This window comes from Ischnura elegans, chromosome 1 (assembly GCF_921293095.1).
Source record: "Ischnura elegans chromosome 1, ioIscEleg1.1, whole genome shotgun sequence".
Lineage (NCBI taxonomy): Eukaryota > Metazoa > Arthropoda > Insecta > Odonata > Coenagrionidae > Ischnura > Ischnura elegans.
In genome coordinates, this window is record NC_060246.1 from 52,990,095 (window position 1) to 53,014,792 (window position 24,698).

Sequence of the window (24,698 nt, forward strand, 5' to 3'; positions counted from 1 at the left end):
CAATGTTTATCACAAAGTTTTCGCAACCACTCTGTTCAGGTGACTTTGTAAAGCCTGGAATGGGCATACATATTAATTTTTACGCATACGATCGTGTATCCGTGTACCCCTCGCTGTGTCTTCCTAATATATCACGAGGGCAATCTCCCTCTACCCCCTCATACTTATGGAGAAAATACATGAGACGGCGAAAGCTCCAAATCTTCGTCATTCATTCAATGCTACTGCTGAAAAACATGGTATCAGTTATTGGTAAGTCGCAGAAATACAAGAAGAGGAAGAGAAAATGGATTAGAAAGTAACCTCGCTTTCTTGTTCAAAACATCTGGTTTACACGAAGATGAAAATTAATAAAATAAACAGTCCACTTTTAAATTTCATACAGAATTTCAGTTTATCTATTGCAGAATTTTAAATAACATGAAACCTGACGTACTTCCATTGCTCAGCAACCCTTTCGAGAATATCATCGTAAACTGGTTTATTCTGGCCCATACAAAATCCTCAATGCTTGCCGATTACCATAGAGTAAGTATATACTTACCCGATGCTAGTGCATAAATATTTTCACCAATATTTACATTAATTGCCAATTTTTATACAATAGTATATCTCATCACCATTCACGGCTCATAATGGTAGAATCATAGACTATATCTCTCTTGATGTATCATTTTTTTTAAATTTGTTTCCACCGTCCATGCTTACAGCCTACTCTCCATTCGATCTCCACTAGAAGACGTGAAATAATAGTGTTGCAGCTACTTATTTTTAGCAGGGCGGCAGGCAATCGAAGTTAAGGCACGAGTTAAATGGGTCACTTTCAAAAATAGATAGAGGGCATGAGATTCAGGTAAGGCAAACTAGGAATTCATTCGTTACATGCAAAACATTCTTCTAAATAATACTTTCAACCAAAATAAACTGCTCTCTCACGGTTATTCACCTGTAATTTCTGTTTAAGCGTTTTTAATAAGATCAAATTGACCTCTCCCATGACCCTTCTCACACCTCACGACCCTTTTGAGATATCTTGTGATAACATTTTCACTTGAAGTGGCCGGAAGATGAGTGCCAGATACGAAAAGAGCTCTTGAAGAAGAAGTGCCTTTCCCTTGCGAATGTCGCGTCGTCGGCGCCGCGGGTAAACACGTCTCATAAAACTTACTCGAAAAAAACGCCGTTTCGTGGCTCTCGCTAGTTCGAGAATTGTAAAGCCACGTTAACAATAGATCAACTTATCGTAATTTGCTTTACTTCGGCCCTTAAGCAAGAATTGAATAAGATCACTCTAAGCAGTGGCGGATCCAGAGAGGGGCTACAACTTCCTCTCGGGTATCCTATGTACAATAGATAAAATGGTAATTTTGTTCGGACCCCCACTACTGCTGGGAGGTTAGTCCCCACCTAGTCCCCCTCTCGTCCCTATTCTCGATCCGCCACTGCCTCTACTTGTAAGTGTTCCATTAACAAAGGTTCAAATGCCCTAATTATAAAGCACTTGGGATAAATATGAAAAATTATCATTATAAAAGTTTTTTAGTAAGTAACTAAGAAAATTCAAAAAGACAGTGCATACGATGCAGTCTCCAATTTTTAATTTCTCCTTAATCCTTGCTTCTTAAAAGTTCCCACAGCCGTAATGGTATGGATTCAAATATCTCCTAAATGTTTGTAAGTAATTTTTGGTATTAAGTGCACCCCCTTTCAATAACTCCCATGAAATTTATCAGCTTTCTTAATGAACTCTCCTCCCAAGTTATTCCTGGCTACATTCTTGACAGACGGTTGTTTTCCAATATATCTTCTGTAGTTTTGCCATAAAACACATCAAAAAGCTCTCCCATTCTCTCATAATAGGCGAGTTTGCGAAAAAATTGTAAATAAAGTAGTTGTCTACAAGTGAGTAATTACTGAAAACTCTACGCACCTTTAAGCATAACGGCTACCCCATTTCCATGCCAAATTTAAGAGTGTGAGAAAGAGGGTGCTCCTCCCTCATCCTCATCGGCATATCCTAAACCTTGACCTTCCAGCACCTCTCCTCCCTTTTCCTCTCCCCAGGTGACAACCGTGACCTGCACTCCTGCGACTGCGCCGCGAATAAGAGCAACTGGCGGGAATACGGAACCGACATTGCTGAGGTCATGAAGATGACACCCAAAGACTGGTGTAATCAACCCACCATCCTTCCCATTTTCTGTTCCAAAGGTGGATCCAGGATTTTTTTTGGTGGGTGAGGGGGCACAATGGTCTGACAGGCAAACGATCTTCTCATATTCGAGATTAAAAGCAACGTACAGCAACCACTGAAGGAAGCATTCTCTTTATTTTAATATGAAAGATTATTATTAATTATTATGATATTAAAAGATTGAAGCTCCGTAACGCACAAAACAAAACCAAAGTAATGGTAACCGCATTACAAATTTTGTCTATTTTTTAAGCGTCTGCGGGGGGCACGTACCCCGTGTCTCCCCCCTCCCCCTAAATCCGCCAATGTATCTGCTCCATTCCCCTTTTTCACCATTTCACTCAGAATTGGCGGTTATCAGCGCCTCATTTGTAATGACCCAGAAAGAAAGAAAGATGGATGCAAGTATTATAAAAATCTCAGCTCAAACTCCAGATCAATCATTAATTCCATTTACAGGAGTTTTGCCAGTTTTTAGGACAAGTGATAGGTAAAATTATCCTCCCAACAATTATTGAAATATTCTGGCGATCATAGTTCAGTCCGCGCATAAATTGACGATCCGATTTTTAGGCCTTTTGATGTTTTTAGGAATATGGATGGACATCAGTGGTGTCGTGGTGCCGAAACGCCGTTCCGGCACTGGTTAACAAAAGACATAATAGTCAAATAACAATTTATCGATTTTGGTGCCACAAAATTTCTAATATTATATAAATTCGTGACCATAACAAAAATTTTTATAATAAAATATTAATAATAGCTTGCAATTAAAAAAACACACGGAGTAATGTGTCACTTGTAGAATAAAGTTAAGGAAAATGCATTCCGGCACTGCTAATTCTACCATTACACCACTGATAGACCTTCCTACCTTCCTTAATATTGGCTAGAATTAGGATAAAGGTAATATTGGCTCAACCAATGGCTGTTTTGGGGGACAGTTGCGCTTTTCATTGCTGTGAATTATTAGAAAATGTTCACTTCAGGTTTTCGACTCTATACTCGTGCCAAGATAAGCCAGGTCAAGCTGATGCGAATTGGTTTTAGTCGCCTCGACCGGTTTCACTTCCTGACATATAAAATTAATAAAAATCTACGTGATTATCTTAAAATTATGATGGGAGATTGAAAAGGCCCAATAAAAATAACCTCTTTTTCAATATCTGGTAAGATGTTTGGACCGATATGGTGGAAGTTCTTAATATTAGTAAAATAAGGCATTACAATATTTCCACTGAGTTTTATTATGACACTACGCGTTTCGTCGCTACAAACAACATTACACACTTGATAATGTTGTTTGTAACGACGAAAGCGTGGTGTCATAATAAAACTCAGTGGAAAAATTGCAATGTCTAATATTTCTAAAATTAATCTTTATCAATAATAAAAATTTTGCCTTAGTGTCTTATCTGAAGTAAGATTTTAATGTTTGAGATACAGGTATTGATAAACAAAAGACTGCTGTTCGTCCAGGTATCTATCCTGAAATTTTTAAGAGGATAGTTCAAATAGGAGCATAGTTTAAAGTTAAGTTTTAAATAAATCTGGATAAAAGGTAAAATACGACCGGTCCAACGGAAGGGGTAAGTCCTTTGAACTGAAACAATTCCGTAAGTACACAAATTGGGAACTGTGTAGAGCAACACAGACTGGTGAAGCTGCATTGCGATTTCTTTCCAACGCACTTTTTCTCTCTCGAAAAATACTTTGCGTTTTTTAACAAAAAAATTACAATGGAATGTAACGATACTATCTGTAATTTATGAAGCATTACGTCACAACGTGGCGTTGCCCGAACAAGCCAGGAGAGATAGGTGGCTGGACGTTGCAGGCATGAGGGTGCTTGGGATCCGCAAGCCCTTTAAGTGGATTTCCAGGTGCCCGGAAAGAGGTGGAGGGGCGGGACGACAGCGCGCTCTGTAATAGTAGGCCCCGGGAGTGAAATAATGACGAAATGGGTTTCGTCCCGTTTCACGACGAGTTCATTCTTGGCGCTCCAGTTTCTAAGCTTCCAAGTGCTTTGTGCAGAAGCTACGGGTCAAAAGGGTGTCAAACGTCGATACGGAGCCAGAGAATCATTTCTGCACGACTTACTGTGAGCCAGGGAAAAGAGCTGACGAGGCCGCATCTCAGGGCCACAGTTTCCCACGACAGAGATGATATTTCAATGACTGAAATTTTCTCTTAGGTTCAGAAAATGGTGCAGGTTACCTGTAAGTATAACGAGTCGCTTTCCTGATCGTGAAGTATCCCTCACAGTAACTTATAATTCACTTTGTGGAGCATAATAAGCCGTATCAATTAGTATACCTACTTAATGAAAGGAAAAACGTTTTATATCTATTTAAATATATTTTAATGAGTGTAACGCATTTATAATTTATCATGCGAAGAGAGAATAATTTTCTAAAACACGTCGCATTAAATTTTATTTGGATTTAGGTAAAGAAATGAATTTCAGAATTTTAAATCTTGTCACTTCCTCTGTTTTATTTTGGGCAAAAAAAGCGATAAAATATATAGATAAACTTGTATCTTTCCCCTTTGCCATTCGCGGATCGCAATTTCAATTGTTTCTCGAGTGATCTCATGTGTGTGGAGACAAGATCAAAAGAAGAATGCTGGCGAAGAGCGACCACGAAATACGCATGATATGCAGAATGAGAAAACGAAAACAAAGTGATTTTTTCCGTACTAAAAAAATCGGCGGCGCTATGATTTGAAAGTGGCACAACGGCATAGGCATTACGGAAAATACTTTGGTTTCTCCGCATCATCCCAAAGTACTCCTCAACCCGCTAACGTCGCACATGAGCACGAGAAAATTCACCGCTCCCCTGTGAGATATATTTGCAATATTTTTGCTATTTGAATTTGGAACTTAACTAAATAAACGTCCCCTTTTTTAATGAAAAGCAAATTTTGAAACAATACGTTCAGATGATTTTTTTTATCTATTGGTATCGCAAATAAAAAAACGAACGCAATACCACGGATAATAACGTATTTCAGAGGATGTCTTGCATTTCGTGAACGCTACATAGTGACGTCTTGCCGCATATCCACCCAGAAGAACCTCCAACGAATAGATTAGTATATTTCCTCCTGGCCGGGATGAACAACTTCAGGCCCATCGTGGAACTTCTCCAATACGGCCCTTGCTTCAGATCTTGGCACCACAGGAACCGATGACAAATCCGAGAGATGGAAGCGATAAGTATGTTTTTGGAACGGTACTCTAAATTTTATTTTTTATTCTGTCGGAGGTAACCCTGGCAACATAGGTTTCCGTTACCGTGGAAGGAGTCACCATCTTTCCGAAATTTTTCTATTTTTTATAACGAATTTCATCCTTGGCAGTTAAACTGTGTTCTCACGAATTTCCCCAATGAGTCGAGAGTGTCGAGTAACACCTCTAACTCTACATTAAGTCTTCTTATACCCTATCCCAGTAGATTTTAGTGATACCCTAGTAGGTAGTAGTACCCTTTCCAGTCAAAAGGCAGCTCTACCAAAGTAGCTGGTATAATGTTCTCAATGAAAATCTTAATGTTTAGCAATCCATTCTCTAATTTTGTCTATTATAGACATCTTGTTTTAGGCCATCAACATATTGCTTTATCCCTAACGATTGCGATCCCCCCGAGAACACTGTCGCTGTCAGAATAGTCATATATGACTATTCTAAGATGTCGTAACTTAATCCTACTTGCAATGCTCTCCTCCCGTACAGATTCCTACTACGTCAGAGTTACCCGCGATCATCAATTATCATGGGGAAGGGGAGAGGCAGTGAGTTCCAACTTCCAGTATTTTTTGGAGATTCAGTAAGTATACCCATCCAAATAAACATTCCTAAACGCATTCTCCCTTCCAAACTATCCTTTCCCTTTCCTTCCTCCCCGAAAACTTTTTCTGGCTTCATCTTCGGTGAACATAGGATTATCTTCCAGAAAAATCTTCACAGAAAGAATTAGAACAGGAGTAAATTTTGGCCTCGGCGTAGGAAACCAAGATTGAATTGGCAAAATGCGAGATCAAATGATAGGTCTGATGGATCTCTTTGGCTGACCGTGACGATAGCGTTTGATTTCATGCTGTCTATTAAAATTTAAAATTGCACTTCAATCAAATTCAATACTTACGGAGAAGGAAAATTATCATGATTTTAATAACATCTATTTGAAATAAATTTCTTACCTGAATTTTTCCATTTCCTATTATAATACCAAATTAGGGCCTTGAACTTTGGCTTTTGGTCAATATGTAGCCACATTGACCATCGCTGTCTCATACATACGTATACCCAGTGGAAATCCTCACCTGAAACTGGGTTGAACTCTCAACCTTGCCCGATCGTGTGACGTAGCACTTCTTTTCGAGGGGTACCACCTTCCCAGGTATTAACGCTAAACCGAATGAAGTTCGGCCCACGTACAGGACGTCACTGGATTCGTGACCGCCGATTAACCCTCCCTCCGGCATCTTTCCACCAACGGCAGCTCTCCATTCCATCCCTGCCACTCCAACGTCATTGCCTCCGATATCCGACTCCTCACCCTCTGCAGAATCGGAAAGAAAAATATGGGAAGATGTTTGAGTCTTAAGCTCAACACTAAATTTCATCACGTGCTTTGCCAAAAATTTAGCTTGAGGGCTAATTATAGAGTAGGATTTCAAATAACAGAACAGGACAGGAACATAGCCAGGATTCAGGGGGCTTCAGGCCCACCGAAATATTTTCCCTTTTAGCGACTACCAGTCATACATCTCCTTGGGTGACAACTAGTCCAGGGGCACTTTTCCTCTGACTTTCTGTTAACTATTAAAAGTTGAGTACTGAGATTAGGTTTTCAGATCCGAAAGTTTCTCAAAATCGTATCATATTAAGTACTACCGCCACGACAGTACCTAAAAGTTTAATTTTTTCGGAAAAAAAACACCTTCAGAAACCAAGCCATAAGAATTAAGACCGTTTGGGAACAAGCAAACGGTGACTATATTTTTCATCACTATTTTAACGAAGTATTAATCTGGTTTTATTTAATGAAAGGTTGCCCATTGCGAGCGAATTGACATCAAATTATCAGTTTAGGAAACCCGAGCACTACCCAAGCATCACCAGAAGCAAACTTATGGCTACGAGCCTGCATTGGGACTGTCAAATTGAAATAAATAATTTTGCTGGTATCTGAAGTAGGGGACCCAGCGTTCGGGTCACTGGAGCCATGAGAGAAGGGTAGGATGGAAGAGTGGAGTGAGACCCCGGCATCAATACTAGTGAGCTCTTAGACAAAGACAGACGGAATGTCGTACTTGATACGTCCTTCGCACAGCAGCCAGTTAGGGACCGAGTAATCCCTGAAAAATCTATGCCACTGTCGGTATTTGAACCCAGGCCCACTGAATGGTAAGCCAACACTCGAGTCACCAATCAAATACCTATAGGTACGAATTCTACAATTTTACTTTTTCAACCTTTGTTTTTAATCCCAGGATTTTCCTATTCAAAATTACCCTTAAAGTTTCAAAGTGATATACCGAACTGTCTTGCTATTCTCCACGTCCCTTATGTGGATATCAAAATGGTAGAGTATCAAGAAGAAAAATAAATTGGCTCATTAGAAGTCAAATTTCCACGTCTAGAATTGATTATTTTAATCCTACAGCTTTCGATACCTTTTACTGCCTCCTAACTCATAAAGGTCCCCTCAGATAAACTTGCCTACGATTCGTTACAGAGCTAGAGACAACAACACTTTCGCTTATCCATTATTTTCCATAAAAATATCAAGTATTTAGTATATAATTCACTGAGTGGAACCCAAATTACGTCTATCGGGTGTAATTTTGCGCTGTTCCTGGTATTTCTATTTGCTATTTCTGCCTGCATGTGTTTTATGACCACTAAGGCCAGTAATTAGGTCGCGTACAACCGCATGTTGGAAAGATATTGAGTATTGAAATTGAAAACGGAGAAATAAATAATTAGACTGCAAACAATGATCCTGAATAGTCAATTATTTCACATCATAATATAATGCGCACATAAGACTGAGCTACTTCGACAAAGGGGCCGGAAACTGCTTCAATTTTTTTTTACGGAGTAGATTACTTCATATGAGTCACAAAGATACAAAATCAATGAGCCAGCCTGGAAAATGCAATGACCTAACTCTATACACTGGTATTTCCTCACATATTGGCACAAGATAGGGGTAAGTAGGTTCTTTACCAAAACAAATCAATAAAAACCGTCCCTAATAAAAGCTTAAAATCTCACATCTCCTCATGCTAAGCAATCATATTTGTAACGATTTAAAAGAAAACACAAAAGGACCAACTGCTTGAGCTCAACACTTTTAAGCTGCTGTTTAGCGAAATAATTGAAATATGAAATAAGTAAAAACCAGGGCCGGCTTAAGGGCCAGGCAACCCGGGCGACTTCCCGAGGCGAAGTATCTAGGAGGGCGACCAAACGCCCAAACCCCCGTTTAATTATGGGGTATTCCATACCAAAACCCCCGAGAGGGGGGCGACACGACAGCAGTTTGCCCTGGTAAGTAATTAGCCTTGAGCCAGCCCTGGTAACAACCCGATTATCTAAAATATACGCAATAAAGTACGCAATCAAAACACATAACTGGTACCATCATGGAAAATTTTAATACTACCAGTTGCTTGATAAATCACATTTCCCCTGTGACATTCGCTCAACGATTTCCAAAACTATGGTGAAAGGCATACACTCTCCGATGCAATCTATCTTAATATTTACAAATTAAAAAATATTTCAATTCAAAAATATAATTAGCTAAAAAATTCTAAAATGGCTGCAAAAATAATCCGATTTCATTAAATAACAGTAGAATTTAACATGAAGTTCCTTACCTATTAACTTCCAGTCTCCACTAGAACCGTAAGAGGTTCGGACCCCAATGTGGGTGACAGCGATGTGCTCCGGGCTGTGGTATTCTAGGATGGTGTCGGACCCCTTGCTGCCGCCGTCAAGGTACACGGCCCCATTCTTCCAATGAAGAGCGAACGTCTTTGGGCCGTCTTTGCTCACTATTCCCGGCGTTTCTGCAGTGACCACACACCTGTCGGATCCATCGCGGCGGATGGCCGACTTGGTGTTTTCCCAGCCGCCGACTATGACCTCGAGCCGCGGGAATTTTTCGTACTCCTTGGGGTTGCGGGCAGACACCAGGGCAATCTGAGCGTTGGATGGGCATTGGACGTCGAACGTCAACAGGCCAGAGGGAACGGGAAAAAACTGAAACTTCATCTTATTCTCCGTGACGATAGAACGACCTCCTGAGAGGGGAAAAGGGACATTATCAACAATCCCATTCCATACAGTATTAAATATTTTTATGCTCTCGTTACTTCCTTGTAGACTTATTATATTTGATTGCACCGTTAAAATTAGTTTTTCATCAACAAATTGCTTTTCATTTTTATTATTTTATTTATTTTTACCTCATTATTTCACTATTAAGTTTCACATTTACTTGCATTGGAGCTACGAGCTCAGGCCCTGATGACGTCAAGGAAAAAGTAAAACCGCTCATTAATTTTTCTTAAATAAATCACTTTTCACTTTTATTAATTTTTTTATTTTACTCTTTCACTAATAAGTTTCGCTTTTACTTATACTGGAGCTACAAGCTTAGTCTCTGATGACATCAAAAGAAAAAGTAAAACCATTAATTAGCTTTTCTTCAACAAATCGCTTTTTACTTTTATTCTTTGATTTATTTTATTCTTTCGCTATTAAGTTTCACTTTTACCTGCACTGGAGCTACGATCTTAGGCCCTGATGACTTTAAGGAAAAAGTAAAACCGTTTAGCGTTGCCGTTTTATGTGGATGAGTATACAATGGAATGTTTACGAGCACCTGCACCATAGGAGATACCGTGTGGACATTATGCAGACATACTGTTACAAATTCTCCCCGATAGAAATGAAATCCTATCCATACTTAAGTGAATAAAATACATGCAACACTTAGAACGTTATTGGGAACCACAAACAAATTTGATTCTTCAGTAATTCCACCAAACATAGGGCAATTTTTTTCATTTCACGGTAAGGTTAGTAATTTTTCCGTTGCCAAGAACTACTTCTTCTTTGCTTTCAGCATTCATGATTGGCTGGAATAAAATTTGCCGCATGAGTATAATTAGTGATCTAATATCGGGATCTCAGATCCGAATAATTATCGAAAGCAGATAATATCTATCATGGTACTACTAAAATCGTACATGGCACTACGACAGAGATCTCCTTTCGATAATAGCGACGTTCAACTATTACCTCTTCTCACACATTCGGCGAAAACGTAATGGTAAACTCGTAAGATTGCCGTATATTAGTAAAAAAATACAAACATATGATAATTTCCGTTGTTAAAGGTTATTCCAACCGCCAATATGATTGTTTTATGCGTCAGTTTCAGAGAGATCCGCGAATGCTTCACGGCAGATATTGAAGTGGCGCCTCCGTATGACTCCCAGGTGACGTCTTGCGCAGACCGGTCTCGTTTTCGTTCACCGGAATGGTTTACCTATTTCAGTAGTATGTACCATGATATCTACGACTTCCGAGCCAGAACACTTAATTTTACTTTTTCAAAAAATCTGCCAAATTTCGGGAGTAAACGCCCATGGAGACCAAAGCTATGTAACCACGGCCATTTCTGAAGTAAAATCTATGATATCCTTCCAACATAATTCAAACAAAATTTAAAGTTTACTAACCCAAATAAATTGAAATCAAATTTCCAATATAGGCAACACGCAAACCACACAATCTTTTTGGCTACTTGAGACCTCACTTCACATTTTGCTTTTAGCCCCCAAACCCCAACTCTTCGCCAAAGCCGTTTCTCCTGGTTACGTGCCAGTATAACTTAAACACAACGCCATGGATTACAACAGCTAAAATGCCGTTTTTTTATATCCTTTACTCTCCATTGGTATCTATTCCTCATTTCCGCTTGAAATGTCGAAAACTTTTGAACCGCAGAAATCTCACTATTTGCCTCTTACTGTGGCATGCTTCTTGGAAATAACGAAATCGTTGCGGCGGGCATTCAAAATCCACAATAATCCGGAGAGACATAAGTAATACACATCCATTTTAACCAAATGTGATGCTCAATACCAAAGTTAAGGTCAACAAAGGAGGATTTTTTTATCCGGTACACCGCGGTTGTGCGAATACAAGCCCAAAAATAACTAGAAAAAAATTTTTTTTAATACATACAAATGAAACTTTTAATGCTCGAGCGGAAATGAGTGCTCTGGAATAGGACGGGAACAATATTCGGATGCCGACATTTAATTGGACCCCTCCTACCCTAAAAGAGGATCCAATGAGAGCTGGTGCTCAGGAAGGCTATTTACTGTTGTATAAGCATCGATCGTCCTCTTCTCATGCATTCGGATGCATTTGAGGGAGAACACTTGCGCCGAATTCCCAGATGTGATCAGCGTTTCAGGATCCAACTCATGATTTTGATTTCTACAAAGCATCAATGCTTTTTCATAACTTAATTTTAATTTGTTTAAAATATTATTCGTAACAAATCCGCAATTTTTACCCGATTATAAACAGAATTCATCAGAAATATTCCAACTGGACATATTAATAGTTATGATGCACTCGCATTATCTATTGGAGCGCCAAATAACAAAGAGAACATTTTCAAGTCCATCTAAAATGGACATTCACAAGCGTTTTTATATTATGTATTTAAAATTAGCATAACACTGCACACACCTTGTCTCCCAAAGTTAAACTTAATTTAATTTGTCATCACATGCAAAATATACTCAAACAAAATTATATGGTTTTCATCACAAAATAGCATCTTGCAAGTATTCTTCGGCATGTAAAAGATTTACATCGAGCTGATATAATTTATTTATTCCACCGCCAAAAATGACAGGGGGCTTTAACATTGGCTGTTCTCAATGAAGAAATAACAGCTAAAAGATAACACGATAAATAATAAATAAACAGAAAACATTTTTTTAAATATAGAAAGGGGAATTATGGGTTAGAGAGTGGTGAATTGTTCAAGTGGCACTTTAGGGAGGATTTGAAAATAGTGGTAGAGGAAGAGAAGTCCAGGGAAGGAATTGCTGGAGCCAGGGAGTTAAATAATGAAGGGATTCGGTAGAAAAGAGAGCGTTGGGAGATGGAAAGTTAGAATCGCGCAATGTGAAGCAGAGAGTTATTGCGTAAGGGGCGAAGAGGATTTCGTTCGTCCGGAGAGAATCGCTAAAGATTCTTTGCAGGAACATCAGATCATATAAGACACGATGGTTAGTTATGTTGGAAATCCTGAGGGAGGAAAGAATAGAATCACGAGCATAATATCACAGGGTGTAATTTATACAAAAACGCAATTTAAATAATTTAAAAAATAATCAATATGGATTAAGTATAGGCCACATCACCTTCAACTAGCCATTCTCCCGTGGCACCCCATCCTGTGCACACCCCATAATAGCTCAATGGAAACGATTCTGGGTCCCAGTGTAATAGGAAGGGATGGGAATTTCCAGCGAGGCCCACCATAATGTTGCCTGCCGACCATTTGATCCAGAATTCCTTCGAGTTTTTCTCGTCCAATATGGATGGAGTTGAAGCAGAGGCCACGTCCGGTGTTTGCTCATTGCGACGAATAACAGACCTAGATGAAGGAAAAAAAACTGCAAATAAAAAGAGACGAAAGAAAACTACTTCTTGGAGGGATATGAACGAAGAAAGTGTGTATTTCCGTCAGCCGCCGCAATGTCAATATTTGCGCATATTTTTTTTTGTTCTTTAATTGTGTTACTTTCGAACAATCGCATAATAGCTTGGAATATCATGGGCTATTATTAACATTCTTTCTGGATGGATTCATTAGTAATTACCAGCTCTTTTGACAAAAATATCTTTCTAAAGAATATGAAATAAGTAGCACGGAAAAAGGAACCCTTTTTTGCATAAAAAGAAACACCATTGATTTTTGGCGGCAGTATTAGAAACGTACTGACTTGGACAAATAATGGCAGAATGCCTGTTTATTTGCTGTAACATGAAATCCAAGGAAATTTAGCAGTACTTTACAAGGGATCCAAATTAAATAGCTTAATATTTTATGATGAAATAAATAATATTAAGAAAGTGTCTTAGAAATAAAGCGCATTTTTCGTAGTGTCAGTTAGATTTATAACTTGATCATTCAGAGTTTATTGTGATATGAGAGAAATATATTTATGATTTAATTCATTTTAGAATCTTCTCCACGTTTTTTGGTTTAAAAAGATGGCAGTGTCGTCAAAAAATCATGCCACAACCTTCAGGTAAGAGGTGGAATTTTCACAAATTTGGCCTGCATATCCATGTTCTTTAGTGGAAAATTTTCTTCACAGAGCTAACTCTGCACTTGGAAGCTGCTGACTCCATTGCTGGTAGAATAAGCAGGGAAGCCGTACTCTTCAGAAACTAAAACGACGATAAAACACCAACAACGGGAAACCATCTTCAATCTACGACGAATGCCTTCTCCATATTGGAGATATTTCGAAGTTGCACGGGTGATACAAGTAAAACTAAAGGCTGTGAATTTCAGAAAAGGAATAAGTCACTAGATAATCTGTATATTCATCAGAAATATGCACACAAAACGAAGGAGAAGATACCACTAATAGAAAAATTCATCAAAGAGAATATTGATAAAATGATAAAGTGGAAAATGGTTTAAATGTTCAGTGTAAGCTTTGGAGAAAGGATGAATGAATTTTGGTAATAAGGGCAAAAATTACAACATCAATAGCTACAACGCCGCCCAATGATTGAAAGCTTAGAGCTCAAAAAAGTAAACAGTTATAAGAACAATTTAGTCACATACACACATAATAACTTTTATTATCAAATTACTATTAATTATTTGATATTTTAATCTTTAATAAATTAAAACGTACTGTTTCGAATTGACGAGGCTTTGATTTTCCGAACCACCTTGTCAGTCCTGTGTAACTTATTATACGTATCTATAATTTATCATTATCATAGGGGTCATTCAACCTCAGTTTAACATTTGATTGACAGGGTCTCTGCTTTGGATGAAAAAAAAATATGCATAGATAAATATTCTCCTTAATCTAAAAATCCTGAGGTGGATTAGAAAAATATGCGCTTTTTCAACATTTTTTCCTAAAAACGTGTCTCGGAAAATTGGCAAAAATTGCCCGCTCACGAAAAATAAATTTGATAAGCACGTATTTTATATTCTGCGCTTCAATCATAATAGTTAGGTAGGCACGTATTGAAAAATACAAATAACGTTTTGAAGCCCAAGTTAATTTTTCCGTATGTTTTTAGTCTTTCTTTGTAATATTATTTTCATTGGAACGCTGTTGCACATGATATTTTTCAACCTTTCATGTATATGCACGCTTACTTTTCAGTTCGACGGATTCAAGTACGTACTATGCTCCTCCATTACCATTAGAAGTTAAACCGCGTTTCCTTTGGCGTCTACTAAAACGTCTCACCACCCCTTCCATCGTTCGACCCACATAATTATTCCCCGAAAAACCGAGCTATCACCGATGGCGCGAATGTGCCGCGCCGTCGATCTGCCTCCCAATTAACCAGCCAAGCGAGACTGACGACGCGACGGTCGTCCCCGGAGCAGAGCTGTTCGCCCGCACAGTGAAGTCGAGTAAGCCGCACCCCCACCCGCTCCCTCCGCCCCGAATATCGATCCTCTGGCCTCACACCCCGCTCGCTTTCAAGCGTACGACGCACCCCTCCACCGCCTTCTCCCCTTTTTCGTGTGCGGAGTCACGGCGATTCATGCATTCCGCTGCACCTTCAGCCGGGAACATTTCTCCGAGTTCAAAGGCAGCAAGCATCCAGTCGTGTGGCGCACACGGATTGACGCGAGGGCGCTCAGCGTAAGCAAGGGCGGGGTATCACTGGACCAAAGGGACTTCGTAAAGGAGGCATCATTATGTCTGTTCCGTTGAAGCTTCATTTTTGCTGTCAACTTGGGCGCATTTAAATCGGTTTTCAAAATGTCCACAGCACATCGATGAGGAGACAGCAGTGGCGTAAATGATCAGGGTGTCCATTGGTCAATCACCTCCAAATACTAACAATAATATTAAAAAACAGTGGCGCCGACTCCATGGGGCCTGAGGGTGCCCGAGCCCCCTCAAAAATTCGTTATGAGTGTGAGGGAAAACTTTTCCAGGCTTGTCGATTTTCCCCGGAGTGCGCAGATATCGAGATTCGAGTTATAAGGGTTCTAATGTTGATCATATGACTCTTCTAAAATGCTTTAAAAACTTAAAACTCACTACTTATAAAATTTCCTGGGGCAAGATCCCCGGTTTAGGCCCCCCAAAAATGTTTTGTAAGTCGGCAACCCTGTTCAAAAATATTGATTGTTTGAATATAAATTTTTTAAATTCCAGTTTTTGAATGTTGTACAGTTCAGCAAAAGTTTTGTTTTTTCTGGGAGCCATCCGATATTGTCTTCCAGGTTCATCACTTCAAAAATTAAAATCCTATTGACACCATTGGAAGAGAGCGATCCATTTCTTTTCCTTATTTCCTACATAATATATAGAATCGTGTAAATAGGAAAAACTTTGCAAAATTATGAATTTCATAGTTCGCATCGTCACGAATATAAATTTAGGCAAACAGTCCTAATTACAGCTTATTTCCTCCTGAAATTCGGATCTCTCTGACCCTCAGCAACACGAGTGGCAACTTTTGAAAATTCATTTAACGGCGCAGTGGATGACTGTACATCTGGAGAATCCTCTATTATATTATTCGTGTACTGGACGTTCAGCTCATTCCGGACTTCCGCCCAGGAGGATTCTTCAAACATGTTATAAATTTTCCCGATTTTTAATAACAATTGATTTGTGTTTTTTTACGAAAAATAAATTTTCAAACCTTCAGTTTTTTTCTGATTTTTACCAATAATTTCCAAAGAGAGCTAATTTTTATAAACAATCATTTTCCTCTTCAAAATAGATCTGTGTTGCAGGCAGAAATTAATTTTATTTTTGTTTTTCGTGTATGTTTTCAGCCAAGGAAAAACGCATCAATACAATGTATGGGCGTATACTTTGGCTTTAGCCCACTGCTTTTCCGATTTTTTAGTATCCAGCAAAATGGAGTGCCACCTTTTGTTGGCAGCATGTGGTTGCCCAAAGCTTAGAAAGCGACTCCACCAGCCACGAGTAACAACACGGAATGCATGATTATGAACTACCTCGATAACGATAAATTATTCGGTATTTAGGGGCAGGATTTGCGCAGACGCCGTAATATTGGAGGGAGGTACTGGCTAATTAAGTCCTCGCGCGGAGATGACGAGATTTCTTGGAGGTATCCCAGACTTGATTGCTTTGAGGGACTCCTATCCTTAGCCTTATTTCGTCATAAGGGCGATATGACGCCGGAAGCGAGCTCTTCTACTCTCTTCCTCCACACCATTTACGCACATCCTAAAGCGCACTAAATCTGTCGCGCCAATGAGGGTGGGGATTAAAATCACATAAAAATTAGAAAAAGTACGGCCGTTTCCGCAACTACCAACGATGCTATCTTCATCATTTAGAGAATATTCTCTTAATTTCAAAACCTTGTCATCAATAATAGCTTAAGTACGCAATAAAGTTCGCGACGCATCATTATAAATGAGATATAAAGAATGTTTCCATCAATACTCCCTTCAGTCATTATTGTCTTCCACGAAGCTACTTCCACTGCTCTAATATTTTCATTTGATTCATTTAAACATAAGAAAAAATAATTGTTGCCAATTGCAGATATTACAGAAGAAACTTCAATTTCATTGTGTGGATGGCGTATGTTCTAATGAGATAGGGTAAGTATGCTAATAAACAAAATTGAGAGGAATGTGTTGGGTTAACGAGGAGTATGAAGAAAAAGAGTTGGGATCATAATGAGAATGAGAACCTTAGGCAGACGTGAATAAATAAAAGCAATGGAGTGATTGTAAATGTGGTAACAAATAACAATGATGAGTTGTTCTCCTCAAAAACCTATATCTATTGGTCGAGTACCTCTAATACTTTATAGTAATTCCTTGCAGTATTATACGTCAATATTACCTATATTATTTTTTCTCGCGACAAATCAAATATAAAATACCTTTTAAAAATTCCGAATGCCACAAAGTAGAGTATGGAAAATCTCCTCTACATTTTAATGATTCCTCTTATTTAATGCACATATTCCATTGCATCAGCAGCGGAGGACTTGAGACAAAAGTCCAACAAGAGCAATCCAAATTTCCTGAATGAGCCCTGATTGTCGATCCATCAAAAAATTTAAAAATCCACAATTTGATAGAATAAGCTACTCGTGAAAATGCTGTTCCTTTTAGCTATTCAGGTGTTCAGGAAATATTTTATTGGATGGTAAACAAAATATGGGCCTATAAACAGATCTAACACGTGCGATATTTTCAGCTTAGGAAATCCATCTGCTACAATGACTTATATCTATTACTTTTTTTCGTCTCGATATCTCAAATCTTGCTATTAACTTCCTCTCCATTCCCTGCTTCTGGTTAACTCCTGAGCGTGATTAAGGCTAGAATCAGCCGAAATAGCCAAAAATTACGAAGGAGGTATCTACCAGCCTTCATCATGAATTTGAGATGTGTAAGCATTTGAATGGTGTATACCTAAAACTTAAAAAGCTCAGGTTTTACGGCAATAATAAAAATAATATTATTAACCCAAGAACAGGAAAATTAAAAGAGGACGTGACACTTACATGAAATGTCGCTAAAAAGCTTCATGATAAGTGAGAAAAACTACGCGTCTAAGAAAAGAGACGTGTAAAAGAATTTAAAAATATTACAGATTAAATTAAATTCACTACTCACTCACGGCGAACATGCAGGTCAAGCAATCTCAGTCGCTTGCGCTCCATTAAGATGGTAGGAAGAAAATCCACCCCAATTAGTGGCTGAATATGATGAAATTTACCCTACAGAGAAACACCGCTGACAGAAAAAGTTTTCTATTGGTCATCACAGTATTTTAGAGAAAAGAATGAAATTATCAAGTCTGTGTGTCCATCAAGTTGATTGAAAGTTACTCACGGGGGCATAAGGAAACATTGGGACAGCCCTATTTTTTAGGGGAATTAATCATATTAGATGATTCCCATAGAAATGAAGCTATGACATAATTACATATGTCATGAAAACAATTGCACATTCTAAGCCGGTATCATTTTGTTTCTGATAATTGTAATATTACCTGTACCTATTTCTTTGTAAAATCGTAAATGATTCCAAAACTATTTATATAAATTAGTCTAATACTCTCATTAAAAAGGAAACTGAGTGTTAAAAATTAAATAAGAGATATTTAAATACAAAGCATTTTTTTCGGAGACTACCTCACCACTCTTCCAGCAAGACTGTGTAGAAATCTGACTGACATTATGTTAATCCTATATTGATTAATTGGAAATTAAATGTCTCACAGCCGTAACCGTTGTCGCACATATCCACGGTTCACTGTTTAATATTGAATTTTACATAAATTAGACATTAAATATTTTTTAATTCGTTTGCAACCGTAGTTAAATTGCAGTCGACTCAATCAGTGGAAGACTAAAATTCTTTTGTCGCGACAACGTTAAGTTATCTTCTCATGTTCTTATTGATTTAAAAAATCCATTGCGAGCACGTTCAGAATCTCGTTTTTCCAACGGTACACGTCAATTATATTTTAAATCCTTCTTGTAATGCCATCTGTTACAGAAGCAGGAATTATTGATTATTTCCAGTAAAAATACGATCTAAAAAGTAGATAGTAAAATTATGAAATTATTTACTTGGTATTCTTCCATCCTCCAATAATTATGTGATAAGTTGGAAAATCCTCCGATGGTCCAGAGGCAAGGCAGATGTGTGCATCACTGACAGCTTTCACACGAAATTTAAGGGATCCAGCAACAAGAGGGAGGAAGTGATAGGTTAGACTGGTTTCCGTGTGAATATCTGCGAAAATGAAAAAGAAATTGGGCGAATATTAGAGTAAATTATTAAAGTAGAGTAAAGTATTAAAGTGAATATTAATGAACTTTTGACGATCCTTAGCAACAAGATATTTTCCATCTGTGACTCGAAATCTGAGAACATCACACTCACAAGTAAAAATAGCCGGCAATATATGTCCAATTTGTGTCTTTCTGACAGTATGAGATAGGGGTAAGATAACCAATTTGGAGATTCTTGGATACCATACTGAGGAATTAGATGCTGTATTAACGGAATATAACTCGGGAGTGGCTTATAGTACGGTCATACGCAAAAACTTACCCATATGAATCAATATTCATAGCTTAGTAGTCATGAAATGCTTGATTACGACCTTTTAAAGGGAACGTGGATTCTTCTAATAATAAGCTTTAAAATGCGGAATGGTATCATTGGTGGAAACATTTTTAATAAGATTGCCGTTTAACTAAATTTTTGCAGCGTAATTAAAAAGATAAAGTGTTCCCCAAGATTGCGCAAGTCAGAAAAAAGAAGATAATATATAGGTTGCTTTATGAAGAAATTCGAATCTAAGAGACGACGAGACAGAAATTTTTTGCCAGGTTATGTCAGCTGGTTACCGAAACATCTCAGAACAGAATCATTTTTCAGTCATCCAAGGCCCTCCTAAGCGCCGGAAGCGGTTTGCTTTGAACAAGTATTAATAAGGAAAAAGATTACTTTTACCAACGGTTGTCATATTACTGTTTCGATTGCTAACAGACATCGCATTTCATATCGGCTGACACATTGATCTGCTAGTATAGCTGTACCTCCTTCAACGATGCATCATATAATCATGTTCGTCCATTTACCAAATCCTTTATAATAGGTGTTTTAGAGTAGGCTACGCATCAACATGAAAACCCGCAATACCTCTCATTAGCCAAAAATATAATTCTGGCTGGTGTCTCAAAAATTTGATTTTATCAATAAAATATTTCTCTTTACATAATAAAACGGCAGGAAACGGCTGATGTGTCGTAATTTCCCCCGAAATACGCAAGGCTCCATTTTATTGAAAGGCTACTCGGGTTCCCCTCACAGTAGTTGTTGACAATGCTGCCAAGGTTTCGGGAAACAGTCGGCAGCAATGTCGGCAACTGCATGTGGGGAAACCCGAGTAGACTACCGAGACGCTAAGCGCTGGTAATATACAGGGCTCCCCAAGGGACTCCTACACTTCTAACTTAAGTGATGGGATTTAAAAAAAGTTTTATTTCGCATTTCTTACTTCATTGTCTTTATTTTTACCTTGAAAGGCATGTTATGTAGTAATTGATGTTTACATTATTTCTGAACACTAAAAACGGGCAAATGACCTTCTCCGAGAATAATTTTTCGAAACGAAAAATAAAAACATAACATGTCATTATAGCATTCAATGAGGAATATGACGTATGGAAAATCACTTTTAAACTAACTGTAAATTGTCTCGGACACGTAAATCCCGAGAAAGGATTACAGATAATTGACTACGCATTAAGAATTCGGAACTTTTGATATGTTCCAAAAATAATATCCACTAAGTAAATAATGCTTATATTAAATTCGAAACCACTAAAATTAATTTTCCAAACCTTAAGGTTGGAATCTTTAAATATTAAAGGGAGGAATCACCGGCGTCTATGCTTAAGAATGAGTTACATCTCATTATAATATTTTTGGAAACTCCTTTCTCTTCTTCACATACCAAATTACGAGGGAACCGCAATATCAAATGATATCTTCATCTAAACATGGTCAGATCTTTGATAACTTACGAAAAAACTTTGGAGAAATCGATGGCTTGGTGATAAATACGAATGTTGAGACAAAAAATTATGGAAAAGAAAAAACAAACACTTACGTTCGATCTTCATCTTATGGTGAACTTCTTCGATTCGCGACGTTCAAGTCGAAAGATAAATTGAAAATGATCGGGAGGTCTGATATTAGCCACTTTTAACGATACTCGTTATCCCTCAGTCGCATATCTTAATTAAATGTCCAATCTACCCTCCATTTCATCCGAATTGTTTGAGCATTCTCAGAAGGCAGATAAAAAATTTATCCACTCTGAAATCTGAACGACAATCGGTTCACGGAAAAATCACAAACGCCAAGCAAAAAAACGTTTAATTTATTGCGGGTGTCTATGTTACACTTATATAACACTAATAAATATAGATATATTGGAATTAAAGCTGACACATTGACATTTTTATGAGTACCTACTTTTTAATGAATTGTGACATTGCACACTAGTTGAGTCTTGTTATATTGGGTAGAATCCTGATAAATCCCGTCTCGATGGGGGTATTTTATACCTAACTTATATCTATTAGGATCGCTGCAACTATTATTTCAAGTTCTATGCTTAGCGATGTCAAGACCAAACGAAAAACCCGGCACCCACGGAAATGAAAATTGAAAATAAAAAAGGCATCACGATATAAAAATCAATTAAATTGATAGCGATATATCTTAGTATACTTATTCGATTAATGGAGGATGATGACTTAATTTGATTTATTTTCCCGGTAAATGGAAAAGTCATGGCTTGAGTCATTTAGAGTAATTTGTCAACTTAAAATTTTTTATGCCCTATAGGCATTCTTTCAAAGCAGATATGAAATATGCAGATATGTATATCAGAGGTGAAATGAACCATGAATTTATGAATTGGTATTTCCATAGGCCCCATAGGTGAGTGTCCCTAAAATCAACTCAGTTAATGCTATGAGGACTACACTTATTTTTTCCCCTCGTCCAAAGTACCAAAATTAAAGCTTGATTGAAAAATGTGTTGCAGTATTGCAAATGGGGCCGTTTCAGAGAAAACAGAGGAGTTGGAACTATTTTCTCTAGAGGTATGGGGACAATCTTGAAGAAGGTTCGGTCCTGGAATAAAGGGCTAGCATTTTTTTGCGATTTAATTCAAATGATGGCATATGTCATATGACGGTTTCAATCACCATATCCCCATTTATGTCAATTGACAGACCGCCAAAGTTCGAGTACCATGAGGCCTTCCAAAAGATCCCGCGGAAAAGTTTCCCCCCCAGTAACGACGCCGCTAAGTGAAAAATGTATTACAGATAAAATTAGACATTTAGACATGGGCGTTTCATAACAACATTCTCCATGTGCACCACCACATCGTACCACAAATCATACAAGAAAAATGTGATCGATGGAAATGAAAGGCGCCATTCAAATAATTCGCGGCATTGCTCGTCCAGCAGTATCAACTTTTGAAGGTGTACGAAGTATATTTGCCCTTCTTCTCGCCTTAAAATTTCACAAGCCCCATGTCCCGCGTCCACGTACCCTGCCCCATCGAACAGACAAACCATACGAAGTGGGCGACTGGTCGACACTGTGTAGGTACTAAGATCTGATAGGTGGTGAATGCACACGGATTGCATCGTCAATCAAAATCATGTGTCCGTCAGTGGCGGATATATATGGGGGGCGAAGGGGGCGCCCGCATTGCCTAACATTGCAGAACCAATTTAATATTTTATTTATACTAGCAATAAGATGGCATTGTCTTCAATATGCGTATTATGGGTTTAAATAAAACTTTGTTAAACTTTTCACGTGACTTCATTATTTGTACTTACGACAAAAGAAAAGGTAGCTCAAGATATCTTTTGCGTCCTCCATTGAGTTTTTTTCTGTATTCGCAACTGGTTTGCGTTTTCTAGGTATGTCAGTCCGTGATGTGAATAATTATTTGTGATAAGTGCCGGGGGCGCAGCTAGGAATTAAGGCTAGAGGTGGTTTCAGGTGCAAAACACTGGGGTGTCTGAGGGTGTGGAATACCCGCCAGGGTAAGCGGGAGGTGCGGGGGGCCCACCCTTAGATAATTTTTCAGATAAATGGTTCAAAATGGTGATTTTTACGGCCTTCTGAGGGATATTTTACTGATATTTACACTATGCTATACGTAATATTAATCCAATTAAGTGAAATGGATTAAACTTTAAAATTTCTCGGGACTCTGGGGGGAGGGGGGGTTTATTCCCCAAAAAACCCCCCCTCGCTGCGCCACTGATAAGTGCAGCCCAGTGGAGGTAGCGCATCGCCCGCGCTGCACCCAAGAGCGCTGGGGTAAGAGGCCTAACTTATCTAAGCCAACTCGGAGAAGAATTTGGAAGCAAATATTTGTCATGAGAAGGTTTTTCATGATTTAACTTGTGTCAGTTGGCTTGATAACAGCCAAATAATGCGCTTCATGTTCGCCTTATCAAAAAAAATATTTGCTGGCCATACGATGTCACTGCCTTGATAGTAAATCATGCTTAAGACATATACCAAATGCCAATAAAACTTTGACCAAGCAGTTAGGTCAGTTGAGGCTACGAGTACGAATTGGACATAGTCCCAGAAAACCTAGCCGAGAGAAGATGGGGGATCAAGCGGGAGATCTGTATACTTAAAACTAGATTTTTTCAATATGGATCCAATGGCGTACCCAGAATCATAACTAGGAGGGGGCAAGCCATGGTCTAGGGAGGGGCAAGCCAAGTTGTGACATTTTAGCATGGAAAAGGTGAATAAAAATAACCTTTTAAGAAAATTATAACAGCGCTTTATTAGTTTATGAGATGATTTCCTTTAAAAAAAATAGTTTGATTTTAGTCACATATTCTTATACTAATAGATAACATTTTTCGCGGGTTTAAAGAAAATTTGTTGAATACTTTCGTTTCAATGCAGTGCTGATTTAGCTTAAAGACTTGCGCGATTTTTGTTTCTAAGGGGGGAAAGCTGCCCCCCCCCCCTGCTCCTCGCTGGGTACGCCCATGTATGGGTCATAGAAAATTTTAATATACCTAGCAAAATACGGCTTAAAATGTAGGTAAATTTATTGAAAATAATAACCGCACAATGAAATAATTTCTATTCATAAGGTACCAGACGATTTCCGTGAATTTCCTGATTGCGAGTGCTTATACTTCGGAGCCACACTTCCACATGGAAAGCGGAACGAGAAAACAAAGAATAATCATCAAGATATTTAATCTCTTGCACGAGTACAATTTTTTACCCCAATGGGATAAATACGTGAGGAAAAGTTGAAACACTTTCTGGTGGATATACAAGAAAAATGCCAGTAGTACCCAATGATTAGGAAGAGCATTTAGTCTAAAACTCGATCTTCATGTAGGTAGAGTTAAAAATGCCGATATAAAACGATATCGGTCCATATTTCGCCCATATTGATCATATCTTTCCAAAGGTTTTGATTGACTTTTAAATGCCAACGAAAAATAACCAATGCTCAAAAATCCATCTCGCCCCATTCTATCAACAGATGAGGCTGAGCTAGCAAGAGCTGTTATCTTGAAAGGGACATCGCCCCAGAAAACCTAGTAGCGACAAAGCAAGACTCT

The 24,698-nt window shown here is 38.3% G+C and overlaps 1 protein-coding gene across 2 annotated transcripts in view; it reads right to left on the bottom strand.

Moving 5' to 3' along the window:
* Positions 1–21,268, bottom strand: part of LOC124160609 — a 30,978-nt gene extending 9,710 nt beyond the window's left edge. Inside the window, exons 1-5 of one of the 2 annotated variants that reach the window (XM_046536500.1) lie at positions 21,164–21,268; positions 19,110–19,275; positions 12,671–12,906; positions 9,092–9,517; positions 6,524–6,762 (exon numbers count right to left, since the gene is read on the bottom strand). In XM_046536500.1, the coding sequence (XP_046392456.1) occupies positions 6,524–6,762; positions 9,092–9,517; positions 12,671–12,906; positions 19,110–19,275; positions 21,164–21,176 (1,080 nt within the window). In that variant the 5' untranslated portion in view covers positions 21,177–21,268. Of the gene's footprint in view, positions 1–6,523; positions 6,763–9,091; positions 9,518–12,670; positions 12,907–19,109; positions 19,276–19,596; positions 19,714–21,163 lie in introns of those variants that run through there. The other variant, XM_046536508.1, reaches the window with a different exon arrangement.
* Between the last annotated feature and the right edge of the window lie 3,430 nt (positions 21,269–24,698).